Below are 20,531 nucleotides of genomic sequence, written 5' to 3'. Positions count from 1 at the left end.
CCTTATGCAAAAGTGTTACTGTTCGTTCTTGGGTTTTTTTTCATGAAGCACAGATCAGAAGCCCATATCAAAAATCTGACGCTGTCTTAACTCTTCTTAACCCCTGTCCTAATATCTGATAGGATATCTCTAGCTATTACTATTAGGAATGGGCAATGTCTTTGCAACTGCTCTGGTTTCAGAATGCAGCGGGCCCATGAACTTTGGAATCAGCCCAGGCAACAGAAAACTGGGCGCGCTTTCTGATTCTCTAAAGACATGGGCACTGGATCACGGGTCATTCATCCAACCGCCCGCTGGATCTGGACTCTGGACCCCTCTGGCTCTGGGCATGGTTTATGATTTTAGTCTTAGCCTCTTGGGAGAAAAAAACCACCGTACATGACTGACTTGCAGAACCCATAGCTTCCTACCTATTCCATGGTCCTACCGTAATCACATGCACAGAAGACCAAAACAATTACTGCTTTATATATATATATATATATATAGGTGCTTTTGAATAGCCTCTACGAGCCCAAGTCATATGGTTAAATATCATCTCATCATACTGTTTTTTTTTCCTTTCTTTTTCGGGTTTAATCTAAAAATTCAACATTTTTTTTGACATTTTTCTTAAACTCATCTTGACTTTTCAAAACCTTTAGAATTTCAGTTAGCTCAATTCATTTATTTATTGTTAATAGATTTTTTTTCTTACAAAAAAAAAAAAACAAATTGTTAAAAGAAGTTGTCCCATAAGTATTTGAGTATTGGGCTAAATACACTGTAATTCAATGTAGAATTACAACCCCCCTAGTCTAGTAGTAGCCCCCTTATAAACCACATCCTGTTTGTGGATTTGGCATCAATCCACGGTCAGGATTCATCCCCTTATATAATGGGGCTAAAAAATTCTGACCTGGACCGATCATTCTCCCTTGAATATTTTATATAACCAAACTATTCTTGAATGGTCAATCAAGCTTATTAAATATTTTTTATAACTAAATTACCTTTGAATGGCCAATTAGGGGTAACTTTTGTTATAAAAATATTTAATAAACTTGATTGGTCGTTCAAGGGTAGCTTGGTCATGTAAATTACTTAAATGCTTACTTGGACTTCTATTAATGATCACTAAAGGAAATCTTAAGGGAGGTGAGTTTTAGACGGAGGGTTTTTTGAAGGTTTTGAAAAGTCATGGCGAATTGGATAATATGCCTTTTTTATGACTTATCTAATGTTTCAGCCTATCCCCTAGGCACATAACCCTCCCACCCCAACCCCCAATGAAGGTGGAAGGCCATTTGGGTGTTGTTTGGTACCATTGTTGATCATCCGATGAGATTTTTCATTAATTACTGATATTTCAAAAAGCTTGTTTGGTACTTCTTATCAATATTGATTTTTATTTTATGAGAACTATATCTCTTATCCATGTTAGATGTCACAGCATCCAAAAAAAATTGGAATCAACTTGAGAAGAGAAGTCATGAAAAATGGTGATTCCTTTTAGGCCCAATTTTAATAATTATTTTCTGAGTGATTTTTTGATTTCTCATAAATCTACCAACCAAATATGAAATTCATTGGTAATTTTTGGATTACTGATGTGGCACCAATTTCTGAAGAAATGAGAATGATACCAAACATCGCATTGGTTAGTCCCAACCATCCAAACCCAAGATTCAAAATGAAAAATTAATTAGTAGATAATTTAATTGTAGAGGTGGATTCTACAAATATCAATCAAGAAACTAAGTAGGTAAGGTCTTCCTCGTTCTCTCCTCAAATTAGGGACATCATTGACATGGTATCGAGATTCTCTACTAATAGATTTTGGCATTACGTGAGATTTTCAAATATGGTGGTTCATGGGGTGGTAAAACAAGCTATACAAGTGCTTCCCAACTTTCATGGCATTGTGGAAAATAAGGCTTGATTTAAAGTTTAGTTGAGCACGATATGCTTGTATCTATTGCTCTTTGATTTCTAATAATTTAGCATCTTTCATAAAAAAAATAAAAAAGCTTTTATCGTGCGTTTTGAGTTAGGGCATGATCTCCTATAGTTTCATTCAAATTTGGCAATATATGCATATGTGCAAGTATTGGATAAAAGTATAAGTTAACGTTATATAATCAAATTAAAATTTTATTACCTTCACGTAAACTAAGACAAGTATATGCTATATATATAGTAATGGACAAATAGATCATGGTTAATTACTCGTATATACCTTGAGGTTTGAGGAAACTTATATATATGCTATATATATATATGCTATATATATAGTAATGGACAAATATACCATGTGGTTTGCCTTCTAAGAAAATATAATTTTTAGTTTCAAAAAGTATTTACACATACCTTGTGGACCTTTCAAACATTAAATCTATATCTATATCTATACTACTTTAAAAAAGTACAAATAACCTCAAGAATATTTCTGTAATTTTTTTGAAGACAAAATTTATCCCTCTATATTTAAATTTATTGATAAAAAATTGAGGACAAATAGGGTAATTGGTTATTGATATTAAATGAGTTCAAAATATGTTATTTTAAAATATTCAATGCATTCAATTCTCTCGCATTAAATCCAATATTTAAGATATTAATTTGCATTCATTATCATTGAATCATATATTTAAGGCTTTTCCGTTTCTTCTCATCATTAAATTTTATAGTTAAATCCATACATAATAAATTAATAATTTCAATAACATAAAAACTTATACTTTTAAAATAATAGTGTTTTCATCCAGGTGGTGGTAAGAAATTAAACTATTTTGGTCAAATGATCCAATCCATGTTGCCACAATTAAATAATAAAATTTAAAATATATAAAATGCAAAAAATATAGAAATTAAAAAAAAATTGGGAATGTTTTTAATATCATATATTTGACGTATTAAACAATAATAAGTATGATATACAATGCTTTAAAAACCGACCTAGAGCCTAACCCATTTTTTGGGTCATAGGTCACCAGTTCAATTATCAAGGTCAAACGAGTCAAACCGCTTGTGTTAACACTATGTGTGTGTGTGTGTGTATAAAAATACATATTTTATCAATAAATAGTATAATTATGTTTTACATGTATCAATTACATATAATATATGTATTATGTTACATTTATTTGTGTTTTTTTAATTCAGTTTTTAATTTTTAATTTATAAAAAATATTAAAAATTGCAATTTGGGGACAAAAAGGGTTTTTTTTTTGCAAAAATAGCAAGGTAAGGTGCCTAAGGTCCTTGGAATGTATAGATCTTGAAAAGTTACTCAAAAAAAAAAAAATAACCCCAATCGAACATCAAAGTGCAAGGTTATGGCTTCAAAAAGTTTGCACATAATTAAGTGTGCAACCTATGACCTACTTACTAGGTCGAACAAGTCAGTGGTTGAACCACCTGGGTTAGACGGATTTTAACTAAAACGTGGAGTTTCAACAGAACCAAATCGAGAATCAAGGCCGAGTGATGGTTTGAACGGTTCAATCAACCAAATCAACATGTCAAAAACATTGATGATAAATAAGAAATATTTTTATTAATGATGGAAATGGAATGTAAAACTCAAAATCAATTGAAATTTGGAAGTGAAATTATTTTCCTATTATCTCTCATTAAATATCATATCTAAGGTATATTCTCTTATTAAATCCTATATTTAAGGTGTATTTTTCTCATCATGAAATTCTACTAATTAAATCCACAACATTAATTTTAATAATACAAAAATAAATATTTTGAAAAATAATTTGAAAACAAAACAATTTTCTTCCCTCTCGGTGGTGGGTAAGCAATTCAACCATTCGAGGTCAAATGCATTAATAAATAATGTCATAATTAAGTAATAAAAGATTAAAATAAATAAAATATATAATACACAAAATAAAAAGAAATGGGCATGTCACTAATATTGTATATTCATTATACTGAACAAAAATAAGTATGAAATGTAAGAAGTATTTTTATAAATGATCAAAATGGAATGCCAAAATTAAAATTAACCTAGAAATGATAATAAAATTTTAAAAAATAGAAAATACAAAAAATCACAAAAGTAAACATTATGCATAAGATATAATGTAATCAAAAGAATATATAAAAAATTATATATTAATTACACCAAACAAAAATTAAGTGTGATAAGTAAAAAATATTTATATAATATTGATGAAATATATAGTTTAAAATTGATCTGAAAACAAAGCTATCTTGTTAACTAAATGGTGGGTCAATGATCCAACTTTTTAAAAAAATTGATGATGTCATAATTGAATAATAAATATTTTAAAAAATAGGACACAAAAAATAGAGTTTTGTCAAAACATTTCGGAACATTTCAAATGTTATATAATCATCATATTAAATAAAAATAACTGTTAAAATAAAAATTATTTTTATTTAAGACAAAAATAGAATACAAAATTTAGTAGTAGTAGTAAATATAATAATAATAATAATAATAATAATAATAATAATAATAATAATAATAGTAATAATAATAATAATAATAATAATAATAATAATAATAATAATAGTAATAATAATAATAATAATAATAATAATAATAATAATTATTATTATTATTATTATTATTATTTAAAATTTCTACAAGTGCACATTTAATATAAGTATTTAAGTTTATTTTTAATCATATTGTTATTTTTATTAATTTTCAATTTCTATCTTAACTATGATATATCTAAAATTCAAGTAATTAATATGAAAAAAATAATACATGTAATACACACAATTAATTATTAGTCTAACAATAAAACCTAAAGGACCAAAGTGTACTTAATTCTTTGGTCCTTAATTGTTTATTAAATTTTCAAAACATGTATATTATCTTCTTATTCTTCCCTCACTTTCTCCATTGCTACAAACATCACCAAAAGAAGATGATGGTGTTTTCAGAGCAGTGATGGACATCCTTCGAAACTAGAACAAAGAGGGATTTCAATTTAAAGTAACAAGAGATAGAGAGAGAGAGAGGAGTTGGTGGGGAAGAAATTGTTGACAAGAAAGAAAAAAAATGGGATTATGAAAAAAGTTAATGGGCATGTAAAACAATCCTAAATGTTTTCTTAAGGCCTATTTTGTGCTATGTGGGGCCATTTTTGTAAGGTATATACAAATTGTTTTTTTGAAATATATAAATAATTAACCCTTAGAAGAAATTGGGGTAATGCATGGATTGGTGTTTAAAAGATGCCAATATTTGATTTTGGGAAGTGAATTGATTGTGGATGAATTTAAATAGTGCTTTGATTTTTATTTTTTAATTCATAAAAACCAAAAAAAAAAATTCTAAGGGGGGAGGGGGGGTTGAGAAGCAAGTGGAGTAAGTTGACAATGGACAATTGCCTTTTAAGTATATAATATAGATATATAGGAAACACTTGTCACATACTAGATAGAAGTGCAAGAGAAAGTTGTAAAAAAAAATTGTAGGGGATAATCAGGGCTTAGGAGGAAAATTTTTGATTATTTAGAAAAAATAGAAAGGGCTGTTTGGGAGTTTATTGTATACACACATTACAATGAGGTAAAAGAATACTTGCAATCAATACTGCAAGGATCTTAATAGGGTAATGTATAATTTGAAGAAAGCTCTTAAACAGCCAAAGTCTTCCCTAGTTTAGTGCCCGTTTAGGAGGGCTTTCATGCAGTAACTTCTGGCTTTGTGAGGTAGGCCTCACATGAACAGCCTATAAGTTATGTTTGGTGAAAAACCAGGCCAAATATACTATTGTTCAATTAAAAAAAAAAAGGGTTCTCTGGTGAAACTTATTTTAAGTAGCTTTTTGAAAGCAGTTTGTGAAAGTACTTCAATCAAAGGCTCAAAGCTTCAATCCTCCCAAACGGGCTTTAACTTTAGAGAATTATCTATTTCGCGCATGTTCATTATTCAATCAATTACTGATGATTCTACTCACTTACAAAATCGCGTCGATATGTCCGAGTGGTTAAGGAGACAGACTTGAAATCTGTTGGGCTTCGCCCGCGCAGGTTCGAACCCTGCTGTCGACGAAAGCTTTTCATTTTGCCTGTTTCGTGTCCTACAAAACGGTAGGCCACGCGCCTATGCCACTACGCGCTCATTGTGAGTGTGAAACTGGTTCTTTTACTAAGTATACTGCAAATTGGTTTCAGAATCGGAGTTGGAGAGGGAGGGATTTTTCCGTCGATTTGAAATTATGAGGCTTTGTAACGAAGTCACGGTCTGCGGATGATGACGGCGGAAGAGAAAGTTGTGATGTCGAACGTTAAAAGCACGCAGGAACTGGCGGCGGGGGGATTGAAGCACCTGGAGGACACGATCGAAGCAGCATTTCAGATTCTCTCCTCCATGAACGACGAACTCTGCAACCCAGCCCTGTGGTCCACAGCTGTGTCAGCTCACTCTTCTAACGGCATCGTCAGTGGCGATACTGCGGATTCGTCTCATCATTTAGAAATGGGCGATGGTGCTCTTGAAGATGCTCGTCTTCGTTATAAATCTTCTGTCGCTTCGCTTCGTGCTGTCCTTTCTGCAATTCCAAACTCCCAGAAGGTGAACCAAAACCCTAAATTTCAGTTTTTTTCCCAATATTCTCTTGACTTTCTTTTCATTTTTGGTTGTTTACCTAAACAGGTAATTTAAGATTTGTTAAATTAACGAAACAATGATACATATATTGTAAACAACCTCTTTAGATCTTTTACAATTCAGAAAAACTTGATTACAAGATGGTAGAACCTTTGTCTCGAGGCGTATCGCTCATTTAAAGAAGAAGAATTGAAAGAGTTACGAATTTTTTTAATCAATTTTACTTCTCTCATTTTCTCTTCTTCATTAATTTCTTTACATCCGTGGCCATTACAATGGTGGATTATCTCAATTTAGGCTAAAGCATATGAAACTGGTTCCATTGTTGCCAGTTCTGAATCCCGAGCAAATCAAGCGGAAACCGAGAATCTTGAAGAGCGAGCCACCAATTTAAGAAAGGTAATTTAGATTTTTTTTTTTTAAGTTTTTATGTTCTATCGATTATTCTCGAACATGAATTTGCTTTACACTCTCCTACATGTTCGAATTTGAAGGGTTGCTTAGGAGGACTTGAAAATTGATCGTTGCATGATTTTTGTGCAAGGCTTAAACATTTATAAGTGGAAAGTGCTAAAGTGTTTCTCCTCTTGAGACCCTTATATTTGTTATGTTTATACCTGATCAGTGTTTAATACCATCACTATTTATCTTCTTGGATCTGCTTTTTATATTGCTTGGAATTCTTGGATAATGTTAGTTGTTAAGAGGCTGATATTACTGTTGTAGATTCCTCGTCTTCCTAATTTGACAATGGGTATAGCACTAGATAGAACGGAATGACAAAACAACATTCGTGTAGCCAACCCCATATGGTTGGGATGAGGTGTAGATGATAATGATTCTTGATCATCCTGATTTCCATGTAAGCATATAATTTTGTTCTATTTGGCCTATTATGAGAACACTTTGTTAAAAAAAAAATGCCAAAGGTTAGGTCCATATCCAGTCTACTCCGAAGATCCTAGGGAGCTGAGCTGGGAGCCTAAGACCAACATTAGATAATGGCATTTTTTTTTTACATAGGGAGGTCCAAACAGGCTGACCTCATATAGTTGGGATAAGGCTTGGATGATGATGATGATGATGATGAAGGAGGTCCAAACAGTTTAATGCCTGGATGCCCTCGGGAGTTTCTTTCCCCCCTTCTTTGTTTTTCTTGGCTGAAGATAGGCTGAGGTTCTGTAAAACCTTTAACAGCTATCATGTTATTAACTTACAAATTTCAATGTTACAATAATTGATCTCCTAATCATTTCGGAATTTTCAGTAGAAACCTTGAGCACAACTTTATTGCTGAAATAGAATGATGTTTGAAAAGGATACACTCACCTTATCCAATCCACAGATGGATGAGCGAGGCACAGTGATTTTTATTGGCACAATTAATCAAAAAAAAAAAAAAAGAAAAATAAAGCAGATTCCATAAACAGATATAGCCCGAACCGTTGGCTCCTCAATACAGCTATTCACTCCCAACTGCTTTTCTTGCTAGTTTATTGGCCGATAAATTATTCTGTATGATATGTTAGAGGATGCAAAGTTAGTGGTAGTTTTATTGCCTTGTTTTTTCTGAATAAATACGTTCATTACTACACACCAGAAAATGGTAGATAGTAGAACCAGCTTTCTTGATTCATTGCATACATAAAAGTCGGTGCTTGTGGGTTAGTCTATTAATTGGGTGGTTAACTTATGTTGGTAGCACTGGGCTTTTGGGACTATGAACCCATCCAATGCAGGGTCCATCTGTGGACAACTCAGAAAATGGGTGTGACCGTTCAGCAAGCATACCAACTTTCCTATTTCGTTATGCTATTAGGGAATAGGGGAAAAAGCTGTCTATGTTTCTATAAAACCCGAAGACATTTTTAGTTAATTCAAACTAATATTACACTTGATGCATTCTATCAGTCATGCATAACACAAAATTTCCATGTTACATGCATAAAACCATGTTTAGTATTCTACTTTATGCATTTTATCAGTCATGCATTAAACAGATGTTATGGCCTTATGCGCCCTCTCATCTTGAACTAATTATTAGTTTGTCACCTAAGTCATGCTTTTATTTTTATATCCTAGGTCATAAGTTTAATGTATGGTAGATTATAGATACATGAGAAACCAGCTTTCTTTATTGAGTTCTCATAAAAAAAAAGTTTCCGTTTGTAACATTTGATTCATTTGATTTTCTCTTGTTTTGAATGTAGGAGCTTGCAAATAAGCATAAGCATCTCAAGCTTCTCATAGATCAGCTTCGAGTGGTTATTACTGACATATCCACATGGCAGAGTCCTTGTTCCGTTTAGAACAGAGAACACAAGTCTAACTCAAAGAACAGTCTGAGCATTAGGGTTTGAAGGTTGAAGGTTGAGATGATAGAATTTTGCTTATCAAACTAATTAAGTCAAAAGATTTGTATGAGGATAATTTTCATTAGTCATGTCAATCTCATTTTATTTGGCATGTTAAATTGGTGTAATTTTTGTAGGACTACAATTTTATATTATGACCGAAATTGCAAACATCTTGAAGGTTATCCACTTGCTGAATTAATTTTGTGTCAGTGCGTATGAGAGATTCAAATGGTTTTAATTATAACAGTGTTGTTAACAAAAAAAAAATCATAACAGTATTAGCTACCATCAGATTCTTACCTGTATCTGTGTGAACCATGTTTAGGAGCTATTGCTTCATTCAATAGTAAAATTTCAAGCTGATAGTGGGAGAACAAAGTTCAAGTTTGAGAGCGGCCACTTTGTACAAAACATGCCAAAGAGTCAAATCTGAAATTTCTTTCAGTTCAAATGTGCATCATAGACTCCAAAAACTGCTGGCAAGGAATTTTAATTTTAAATTGGTGAAAAAACCCTCTGTCTACCTGGGCCTTCCCTCCTTCAGCAGGTCTAAACTCAAGCTTTTTGATTTCATTATAGAAAAGCCTGAAAGAAGGACCACAGGTTGGAGAAGCAAACTCTTGAATCAAGCTGGCAAGGAAGTCCTTATTAAGGCAGTCCTAAGTGCCATTTCGACCTATACTATGTCATGTTTCTCTCTACCTATTGGGGTAAATGAGAGAATAAAAAATACGGAGAAGTACGGACGGGCCTAATGCAGAATTCTGAATTCTGCTGCAATTTTATAAACATTCAAAAGTTAAAAAACCCACACCCTATGCATTCATATCCGCCCGTGAATTAGCATCAATTCCCACCTGGCACCTACCCCAAATGTATTTTAGGCCTATGAATTCTGACCCTGGGCTGAACGGTCATTCTCCCTAAAAAATATTCAGAGAGCTTTTTAGTGGGGATCAGGAGGAATAATAAAAAGGTGAACTGGGTAGGGTGGAACAATGGAGGTCTGAGTTTCAGAGAGCCTGCTATTTTCAACAAAGCTCTTCTGGCAAAACTGGATTGGAGAGTAGCAAGAAAGGAAGACAGTCTTTGGGTGAAAATCAAAAAAATCAGGGGAAAATATATAAGGAACAAATCTTTTCTAAATGATGTTCTTTCCCCTTCCGGATCCTGGGGTTGGCAAAGTATTTTGCAAGGGAGGGAATTGCTGCAAAAAAAGAGGTATGTTGAACAGTAGGGTCAGGTAAGGATATTCTGCTGTGGTATGCGAGGATCCGTGGGTCCCGGGGCTACCTGGTTTTAGGATTCAAGGGCCAAGAATTGAGAATGAGAGAATCACCTTTGTCAGTGACTTAATTGACCACAACTCTAGATCATGGAAGGCAGACCTAATCTCAAACAACTTCCTTCCTACAGTCTCAGAGAAGATTCTTGCAATCAAACTCCCCCACTTTGAGAGGGAGGATGATCTTATCTGGACCACCGATAAAAGGGGCCTATTCTCTGTTAGATGGGCTTATTTCCTGGCCAAGCAAAGCTCTCCTCTATCTCAAAGGGATAATCTTGAAGATAAAAATTTGTGGTCCACTTTATGGAACCTAAAAGCCCCTCCAAAAATTAAAACCTTCGTCTGGAAGGCTTGTCTAAATAGTTTAGCTGTCAGGGAGAATTTAGTTGGGAGAAAAATCTCAGAAAGTTCTGAATGCCCTATCTGTCATTCTGCTGCTGAATCTGCTTACCACTGCCTTTGCTCATGTGAATATGCAAGCATGTTGGTTTGGAAGCCAATTGAACCTGAGATTCTCTACTCAAAGGGAGGATCGAAACTTTAAATTGTGATTTAAGGACTGGGTTAAAGTTTGCTCTGTTGAGAAAGAAAGGAAGTTTGAGCTTCTATCCTACTCTGCTATTGTGTTATGGAACATTTGGTTAATGTGAAGTGAGCATATTTTCAATGTGTAGGGGCAGGAGACAGTGGAAGAATCTGCTAGTTCAGGGAACCATGTCTACGGGTGGCAATTGGGCGGGTTGGACTGGATTTGGTTTGGGTTGAGTTTCAATCCAATCCATTTAATCCGCCAACCCATTAATAACCCAGTTATATAAAATTAAATGGGTTGGGTTCAATCCAAACCTGTTTTAACCCAATCTAATCTGCCCAAACCTATTAATCTTATATTTATGGACTTAAAAACAAATTCTATCTTTCTTAACAAATAAGTTGGTTGTAGCTTGGTGGTTATTGTAGTTATCATTTACATAAGTGGTGAAGGTTCAAATCACATTACATGCATGTTATTTTTACACAATCGGCGAAGCCATGTGACTATATTCGGATTCCGGGTTTGACCGAACCACAAACCGGTCAGACTAACTTAAACCACTTAGGTTCGAGGATGGTTGAACCGTTTAGATCTGGATCAGTCCGATCGGACCAGACCGGACCGATTTAGTCAATGGTGGATTGACTTGGACCAGACCATATCAGGTTTGTGCACGGGCTCGGGACCGGACCGGCTAAGACGAACCGGGTCAATGCAACTAATTCGAATCGGTTCGGATTCGGGTTAGGTTGTGTGGGTATTGGTATTGGTCGGGCGGACGGTCCAGATCGAGCAAAGCATACAAAGGCCGATCCATCCAGCCCAAATCGTTCGGATTCAGGTCGGCCCGGATAGACTTCTACTGAGTCGGGTAAGACTGAATATTGGTTGGACCGGACGACCCAAATCGGACAGAGAAAGCGGCACCGAACCATCCCGCCTGGGGTCTATTTCGGATTCGGGTCGACCCAAATCAGTATATGTTGGATTGGGTCCGCATTGAACTGGTCCGAACTTAGGTCAAATTGATTTGGATTTATATTGGGTGAAATGTAAGACAAAACTAAATTTAGTCAATAATTAATACATTAATTATAAATTATTTAATTCAAATAAATAAAATTTAAAAAAAAAGCTAAGAAATTAATACTTGTGCCTATAATGGTTAAACCAATGGTTATCCACAACCCAACCTAACCCAACCCATTTAAATGGATGGATTGGGTGATGGTTTGATCACACAACCCGCCAAGTAAATGGGCGGGTTGGGTTAAAAATTGCCACCCCTAGCTATGTCATCACAAACACTGCTCCCTTCTAGAAGCTGAACACTGGTGGAAAAATAAATGTGGATGCAGGTTTTAAAGGTGCAAGTTTGGTGAGTTCTGGAATTGTGGCTTGAGATGTTTTGGGTGGTTGTGTAGCTGCAAATTGTGGTCCTTTGAAGGCTGATTCTGTTTTGCAGGCAGAGGCTCTAGCCTGTTTTAAGGGTCTCTCCTCTTGGCAAAGGAACTTAATTTCAGTCATGTTATTTTGGAAAGTGTCAACTTGTGCGTAGTAAACTGGCTATCCAACAAAGAGGTAAGTCCTGTAGTAGAAGCTAGCTGGGTGATTCTAGACTGTTTTCACTTGGCATCAGATTTTACAGTAAGGTTTGCTCATGTTGGAAGAAAAGCAAATTCTGTTGCGCATACTCTGGTTGAGAAAGGAGCTTCTTTTTCAAGATTCTGGTCATCGGAGTTTCCTGAGTGGCTGGTTTCTTTGTTGGAGGCTGATCTCCCTTCTCATTCAATTTCTGCAGTGTAGCTGGTTTTGTTTTTGTTCTGTTCTTTTTTTTGTTTTTCCTCGTGTTGCTTTGTAGGTTAGGTGCTGTTGTTATCTTTATCTGTTTCTTCTTTTATGTTTCCAGTTCTGTAGACTGTTTTGTTGGTTCTCCTCTGTGTTGTTGAAGTATCTTCTCTACCAAAACAAGGACCAAAATGGCCCTGTCTTGAACTGAACCATACCCGTGTCTATCTGAACTTTGAGAAGGTCCATATGTTATCCAACAATGCAGCCTTATCCCAGGCACATAGGACTCAGTTGCACAAATAGTAATTAGCAATTTGATTCTATCGATGTTCAATACATTTGATCTTGAAGATACAAAATTAATAACTGAATAGAATGCTATAGAAAACATGTTTATTTCTATTTTACCCTTTTAAGAATAACAGAAAATGACAAAAGGTTAAACTAGATACAATTATGATGGATTTGTTCTTTAGATAAAATGATGTTGGGGTCTTTCTTGTATATGGTTTACATATAGCAGCAATTGGATGCTACTGAAGGATAATGGCTAAAATAAATTCTGTTGATCACACATGTATTCTCCTAAAAAACATCAATGAGGTGTTATAACAAATAAATTCCTCACATTCTATTCAGTAGACAGTAGGTGTGCAACAAATACGCCCTATACCGAGTCTGAGTGGGGTTAATTGTAATCGTCAATTTCATGTACATTCATTTGCTTTGATATGCAAGATGTTGAAAATAACACCCTATGCGGCAATCAATTATGCTCTCACCGTTCTTCCTTTTAGCTATTTCCCACATTTCAAATTGCGCCTTCTATGGGGATTAAAAGTTACATGACATGCGGCATTTTTAGTTCAACTAAGTGTAATTTTGAATCCCTTGCTGTTCCATAACTAATATAGACGTTGAGCTATTGTTGCTATTGGCCATTAACATCCATTGATTATACACTAACATCCAATGCATTATTACATGCAAGGTGTATAGGTACAACCAATCACGTCTAACTAGCAACCAGTCAGGTTTCCGACCATCTTTTAACCAATATTCATGGATACAATTCCTACCAGTCATTAATTAATAGATAAATTTGTCGAAATCATACAATTCACTCGTGACTCCACCCAATGTGTGTATCCATGAATCCATGTCGGAGGATTAAGCGGAAGTTGGATTTATGAAAAATTTTAATCGAGAATCCGATTATGCGAGTGCCGTCCGCTGCTTCTTCCCATGGATTATAGCGAGGTTGTGACGAATGGGTCAACTCAATCCTTTTACTCTCTCCATATTTTCTGCGGAAGCGTTGGAGATGAATCCATGCTAAAAAAATCAGATTAAGTGAAAAAGAAATTGTATGTATGTAAACTTTTGCACTATTAATCTAATTCTGTGAGCGTCCACGTATCATGTTGTGAGGTTGTGACAAATGGGTCATGTAAAGCCACCTTACCATCTCTATATTTTCTCTAAAGCATTGGAGGTGAATCAATGTTACAGGAATTAGATAGTGTGGAAATGGGAAGTTGAGGTACGCCAAATTTTGCAGTGCTAATCTAATTTGTGAACACATATCCCACGGTAGGGTTGTGATGAACGGGTCAAGTAAACACCCTTACCATCCTAATATTCAAGGTTCAAAAAATTGATACAATATGCCCTGTATTGGGCGTATTATATTGTATCTTTTGGGCCCTGATACGCATGTTTACAGGTGTTTTGGGACTCCACTATTTTTTAATGATAAATATGGGTATTAAACTACCCAAAAACCAAATTTTGAATATATATATATATATATATATATATATTTCCGCGTAGTTCAAAGTACCGATACGCAGAGGCATATCAATACTTTGAACCATGCTAATATCCTCTCAGAAGCATTGGAGGTAAATCCATACTAGAGGAATGAGATTAAGTGGAAAAGGGAACTGCATGTATATAAACTTTTCCACTAATATGACTTTGTGAGCATTGTCTGTCACCATCCTTGTGTATCCCGCCATGAAGTTGTGACGAATGGGCCAAGTAAAGCCCTTTTACCATCCTGATATCCTCTCAAAATCATTGGAGGAGAATTCATTCAAAGGAATCAGATTAAATGCAAAGGGGAATTGGAGGAATGCCAAAATTTGCACCACTAATCTGATTTTGTGAGCGACATTCGCCATCGTTCACGTATATCCCGTTGTGGGGTTATGATGAATGGGTCAAGTAACCCCCTCACCATTCTAACATATTTTCAGAAGCATTAGAAGTGAATTCATGCTAGAGAAATCAAAATAAATGGAAAAAGGGTAACTCGATGTATGTAAACTTTTGCACCACTAATATGATTTTGTTAAGATCCATCGTCTCCGTCCATGCGCATCGCTATGCAAGATTCTGAACAACGGGTCAAATAAACGCTCCTTACCCTCCCGATATCTTCTCGAATGCATTGGAGGTGAATCAATGACAAAGGAATTAGATTAAATGCAAAGGGGAGTTGGTTGTATGTCAAATTTTGCACCATTAATTAGATTTTGTAAGTGTTGTCAACCACTATTTATGTGTGTCCCATTGTGAGTTTTTGACGAACGAGTCAAGTAAACCCTTTTACCCTCCCTCTCGATATCCTATCAGAAACATTGGAGGTGAATCCATACTAGAGTAATTAGATTAAGTGAAAAAGGGGAATTGGATATATGTCAAATTTTACACCACTAATCTAATTTTGTGAATGCCATCCATGCATATCCCATCATGGGTTGTGACGAATGGGCCAAGTAAACCCACTCAACATCCTGATATCCTCTCGAAAGCATTAGAGGTGAGGGGAATTCATGCCAGAGGAATTAGATTAAATGGAAAAGGGGATTTGGATGTATGAAAACTCTTGCACTGTTAATATGATTTTGTGAGTGCCATCCATCGTCATCCACACGTATCCTGCTGTAGGGCTAGGATGAATGGGTATCCCTCTTGCCATCCTAATATTCTCTTAGAAGCGTTGAAGGTGAATATGTGTCAAAGGAGTCGGATTAAGTGGAAAATGGAATTGGATGTACGTTAAACCTTTTCACCAATAATCTAATTTTGTTAGCGTCATTCGCGTTGTTCGCGCGTATCACGCTGCGAGGTTATGACGAATGGGTCATGTAAACCCCCTTTTACCCTTTGATATCTTTCAAGAACCATTTGAGGTAAATCCATGCCAGAAGAATCAAATTAAGTGGAAAGAGAACTAGATATACATCAAAATTTACACCCGTTAATCTAATTTTGTGAGCACCGACCACTACTGTCCGAGCGTGTTTCACTATGAGATTGTAACAAACGGGTATAGTAAAGCCCCATTACCCTCTTGATATCCTCTTGAAAGCGTTGGAGGTAAATTCATGTTAGAGGAATCATATTAAGTGGAAAGGAAACTAGATGTATGTAAACTTTTGCACCGATAATATTTGATTTTGTGGGTGCCATCTATCACTGCCCGTGCATATCCCGTTGTGGGATTGTGACAAACGGGTCAAATAACCCCCTTACCATCCCGATATATTTTTTCGGAAGCATTAGAGGTAAATTCATGCTTGAGAAATCAAATTAAATAGAAAGGGGAATAGGATGTACATAAAATTTTGCCTCGCTAATTTAATCATTTGTGCATATCCCATCGTGGGGTTATGATGAACGGATCAAGTGAACCCCTTTACCATCCCGATGTCTTTTTGAAAATGTTGGAGGTGAATCCATGCTAGAGGAATCAAATTAAGTGAAAAGGGAAATTAGAGGTACGTCAAATTTTGCACCACTAATATGATTTTGTGAGTACCATCTGTCACTATCCGCACGTAGCCCACCACATGGTTGTGACTATCAGATCAAGTAAACCCTCATCTCCATCTTGATATCCTCTCAAAAGATTGGAGGTAGATTCATGCCAAAGGAATTAGATTAAGTGAAAAGGGGAACTGAATGTAAATAAAATTTGGCACCACTAATATGATTTTGTGAGTGTTGTTCATCGTCATCAGTGCGTATCATGCCACAAGTTTCTGATGTACGGGTCAAGTAAACCCCCCTTACCCTCCCAATATCTTCTCAAAACCATTGGAGGTGAATTAATGCAAGATGAATCAAATTAAGTGGAAAGGGTAGTTGATGTATGCCAAATTTTACACCGTTAATTTGATTTTGTGAGCGTCGTCCGCCACCTCTACGCATATTCCGCCGCAAGGTTGTGATGAACGAGTCAAATAAATTCCCCTAATCATCCTGATATCCTCTCGAAAGCATTGGAAGTGAATCAATGTTAGAGGAATCAGATTACGTGAAAAGGAGAACTGGATGTATGTAAAATTTTTGCACTAAAACCTACGCCTTTGTGTATTGGCAGAGACGTACATGTACTAAAACATATGCACGTATTGTTTTTTTAGTTTTTCTTTTCAAAACTCAATTTTTGGTCATGTGTTTTTTATTAAAATAAAGGGGGTTCCAGAACACCTGTAAATAGGTGTATTGGGACCCAAAAAATACAATATGACACACTTGATACGAAGTGTATTGTATTGAAATTTGGAACCTTGCTAATATGATTTTGTGAGCGTCGTCCATCATCGTCTGCACGTACCTCGCCACGGGGTTGTGACGAACGGGTCACGTAAACTCCTATTACCCTCCCAATATCCTCTTGGAAGCATTGGAGATAAATCCATGTTAGAGGAATAAGATTATGTGAAAAGTGAAACATGATGTATGCCAAATTTTGCATAACTAATCTGTTTTTGTGAGTGTTGTCCACCGCCGTCCACGTGTATTCCATTGCGGGGTTGTAACAAACTAGTGACATAAACCATACTTACCATCCTGATATTCTCTTGAAAGCATTAGAGGTGAATCCATTAGGAATAAGTGAAAAGGGAAACTGGATGTATGCCAATTTTTGCACCGATGATCTTGTTTTATGAACGTTGTCCACCACTATCCATGCGTGTCTCGCCATGGGGTTGTAACAAATAGGTCAAGTAAACACCCTTTATCATCTTGATATCCTCTTAAAAGCATTGGAGAAGATTAAGTTGAAGCTAGATGTATGTAAAGTTCTATACGAGAATCCAATTATGCGAATGTTGTCCGCCGCTATCCTTGCTTCTGTCATTGTGGGATTATGGCGACTTGGTCAGTTAAACCCTACCTACCATTCTGCTTTCCCCTTGTAAGTAGTAGATGTGAATCCATGCTATCGGAGATGATTAAGTAGAAAGGGAAACTGGGTTTAGGTAAAATTCTAACTAGGAATCTCATTCTATGACCATTGTCTGCCGCCATTCGTGCGTGAATCAACTTGGGTTTCTACCTATGGAGTGGACTAAGTCCTTTAACCCCACTAAGAGGGGTAAGGAAAAAGTTGGGGTCACTGCAAATGGGCACACAAAATTTCTTGTTCCACCGTTACGATTTTATTAAACCTAGGTTTTGCTACACCCAACAGTGTCGATTATGCTTTTTCTCATCTGCCGTGTGAGCATGATTAGAGTTATACTTCATAGTTCACCCACTTAAAGACCATGGCATCAATTAACCTTGTTATCATCCATATGATCAAGGACAACGGTGAACACGGATGACATATTGCTATGTTTTGGGGGCAGAGTCAGTGTTCATCGGTTATCCGCATTACTAACTCAAAAGGGCGCCTTCCTCCACTATCCCAACATTCGAAAGGTATGCATTCATAGAAGCCCATGCAATATATGCCTCAATCCTACAAAATTGGCATTTTCCCAATCTCATCTTTTTACATAAAGCTGACTTCCACTTCAAAGTATGGCATCAGCTAGCCATCTTTCTTACTTATATGGTGCTAAACAGAAGATATGAATTAGAGACAACCATAAAGGCGAGGTCATCAATAGAGACACCTTTAAAAGTAAGTACGAAGCAAAATAGGTGTCGAACGGTTACCCACCACCCATTGAAATGTTACAACTATAGGATCTTTGCATAGCAATTAGATTTTAGGTTCAACCGAGATTGTTAATCCACCACAAAATACCTACAAGCTGAACCTATTGCATCCCCCAACACTAAAAGCTGGAGAATGGATCATTAGTTATATATCTGTTTCCCATAGAAAGAAAAAGGAGTGAAACAAAATATATTACCCATATATTTGTCAAAAGCTTATTACATGCTCAAGATTTAAGTTTAACAAGAAAATGCATAAACACTACATAAATAATTGGATTTTCATGGATCATATATGCATTATAGTTCACCTTCTAAAAATATGATCATTCACTGCTGGTTCTTAAACATAGGAAAATAGAAATACAACGGCACAGGAAATAACTATAAACCTAATTGTCTTCCTCTCTTCCAATAATAGGTTTTGACATGACATCATGAACCCCTTTTGTTTAAAACATTTAGACACCACTCTTTCTAGCTCAAGAACGCATTCGCCAATATTTCCGTGAATGTTCATCGGAGAAGTAACTTCATCTGCAAAGCCAATGGGAATTGCCCAACAAAAAAAAGTTGCAATGACCATTAATGTGCGTTTCTATCTGACTTGCGTTCGATTGCCTAGGAATTAGCAAATTCCCTTGTTCACATTCAAGAAAAAAAGGTCAATACAAATATTGAAACTTTAAATATCTAAGTAATGAACTACATTGGGTGCCTTTATATTTTTTTGATAAAACAAGAAGAGGGGCTACACATGACAAGGGGTAGCATGTCCCCAAATGTCAGCACAAGAAATAGCTCTTAAAGAACTAGGAAGAGAAGGAAAAGATACATCATTGGAATGACCAAAATTCGCAAGCCAATCAGCTACATGATTACCTTCCCGGTAGGTGTGATAGTATGCGACCTCGCCATCAATCCTCTTGATCAAAGACTTGTATCCTTCAATGATTGTTCTTAGTCTCCGTGAAGGGTCCACTTGGTTCTTCAAATTGTCTATAACTAACTTAGAATCTCCTTTAATGATGATGAATTTGCTGCTAAAGTTGAGGGCAAGATTATGGGCTTCCCAAACAGCCCATGCTTCAATAAGATTAATAGTCGTACATCCAATTTCATATGCTTTGAAGTCCAAAATCTGGCCCAAGTGATTTTTGGCCACATAAGCAATAAAACATAGATTGTTTATGCAAGAAGCATCAAAAATAATTTTGATTTCATCCAATTTTGGACTTATCCACTTGACTGGGATACACTTTTGTAGATTCATCATTTGAATTACAATCAAAACTTGAGACTAACTCAATAATGGAGTTTGGAGCACTATCAATGATTATAAGAGGAGGTATAATCTTGTTGTTGAAAACTTTGTTATTTCTATTCTTCCAAATGTGCCACAGTAAAAAAAAAAAAAAAAAGCAATATTTTTTTTTTAATAATGGCTCATTTGCATTTCTAGTGTTACAATCCAAAGAAATCCACCAATCAAGAACCGAGTTGCTATTCTCAAGTGGTGCCAGAATGGAGTGTCCCATGATGAGACATCCTCCTCTTCACCACAATAGCTACAATTGCCATCAACATCGAAACCTCTATCCCGAAGGGACATCTTAGAAGGAAATTTGTTGTTCAACAAATACAAGAAGATTTTAATCTTAGGAGCAATTTTCAATCTCCATACATTACTGATTTCCTTTGTCACCCTAGTAGGGTTCCCATGCAACAGACAAGCCTCATTGTAGGCGGATTTGAGAAATTTCCACTTGGGTTAGGCCTCCAATTGAGTTTATCATCATGATTCCTAGAAGGAATAAACAAAGTTTTTGTTTTCTCCCACGCATTCAGAAGCACTAAATTTTTATTTAAGTCTTCCCTCCAAGTTCTGTTATCATGGTTGATGACTTCACTTGGAGGTCTAAATTATTAATCCCTGCATTATCAACTAAGTTGATTAAGGGTTCCTCATATAACCACTTATCAGTCCAAATTTTTGTGTCA

At 35.6% G+C, this 20,531-nt stretch overlaps 1 protein-coding gene and 1 non-coding gene across 2 annotated transcripts; both read left to right on the top strand.

Annotated features, from left to right (window-relative positions):
* The first annotated feature begins 5,951 nt into the window (after positions 1 to 5,951).
* Positions 5,952 to 6,033, top strand: TRNAS-UGA (transfer RNA serine (anticodon UGA)). The gene has a single exon. It is a non-coding gene; the product is annotated as a tRNA-Ser (tRNA).
* On the top strand, positions 5,972 to 9,135 carry LOC148853495 (mediator of RNA polymerase II transcription subunit 30-like). Its single transcript, XM_088981924.1, has 3 exons — positions 5,972 to 6,556; positions 6,890 to 6,991; positions 8,803 to 9,135. Exons 1-3 carry the CDS (start codon positions 6,233 to 6,235, stop codon positions 8,899 to 8,901), a joined length of 525 nt encoding a protein of 174 aa, XP_088838050.1. The 5' UTR covers positions 5,972 to 6,232; the 3' UTR covers positions 8,902 to 9,135.
* Positions 9,136 to 20,531: the final 11,396 nt, after the last annotated feature.

Source organism: Nelumbo lutea, chromosome 4 (assembly GCF_056320005.1).
Source record: "Nelumbo lutea isolate HS-2025 chromosome 4, American lotus-T2T, whole genome shotgun sequence".
NCBI classification, from domain to species: domain Eukaryota; kingdom Viridiplantae; phylum Streptophyta; class Magnoliopsida; order Proteales; family Nelumbonaceae; genus Nelumbo; species Nelumbo lutea.
Note: the sequence above shows the minus strand (reverse complement) of the source record. Positions and strands in the feature narration are given on the sequence as shown.